This window comes from Penaeus monodon, chromosome 19 (genome assembly GCF_015228065.2).
Source record: "Penaeus monodon isolate SGIC_2016 chromosome 19, NSTDA_Pmon_1, whole genome shotgun sequence".
Classification (NCBI taxonomy): domain Eukaryota; kingdom Metazoa; phylum Arthropoda; class Malacostraca; order Decapoda; family Penaeidae; genus Penaeus; species Penaeus monodon.
Window position 1 is genome coordinate 4,613,273 of NC_051404.1, and position 254 is coordinate 4,613,526.

The 254-nt window shown below is 54.7% G+C and overlaps 1 protein-coding gene and 1 long non-coding RNA gene across 5 annotated transcripts in view; one reads left to right on the forward strand and one right to left on the reverse strand.

The window, feature by feature from the left end:
• The window catches only part of LOC119584995, a 21,225-nt gene that overhangs the window by 19,868 nt on the left and 1,103 nt on the right, over positions 1 to 254 (forward strand). The gene's annotated exons all lie outside the window — the stretch shown is intronic.
• LOC119584994 overlaps positions 1 to 254 on the reverse strand; it is a 13,700-nt gene that overhangs the window by 835 nt on the left and 12,611 nt on the right. For 2 of the 3 annotated variants that reach the window (XM_037933603.1, XM_037933604.1), the window contains exon 10: positions 71 to 231. In XM_037933603.1, the coding sequence (XP_037789531.1) occupies positions 71 to 231 (161 nt within the window). Of the gene's footprint in view, positions 1 to 70 lie in introns of those variants that run through there. The other variant, XM_037933605.1, reaches the window with a different exon arrangement.

Here is a 254-nt window from a genome sequence, read left to right on the forward strand (position 1 = left end):
TTTTTTTCTAATGAAGCTAATCTTCATGTATAATGTATATCTTCAGCTTTCCCTTCATGGTCAGTCTCACCAGAGGTCCTGCCCGCACACCATCCTCGTCCACGCAGAAGGAGTAGCCGCCCCTTTTCTGCAGAATGCTGTACGTCCCTGCCTCGCCGCCGTCGGGAGCCCGGCAATCGATCTCCATCAGCACTTGCTGCTCATCGTAGAAATGCTTGTCCCGTGCACACTCTTGGGGGGGAGGGGGAAGGGCC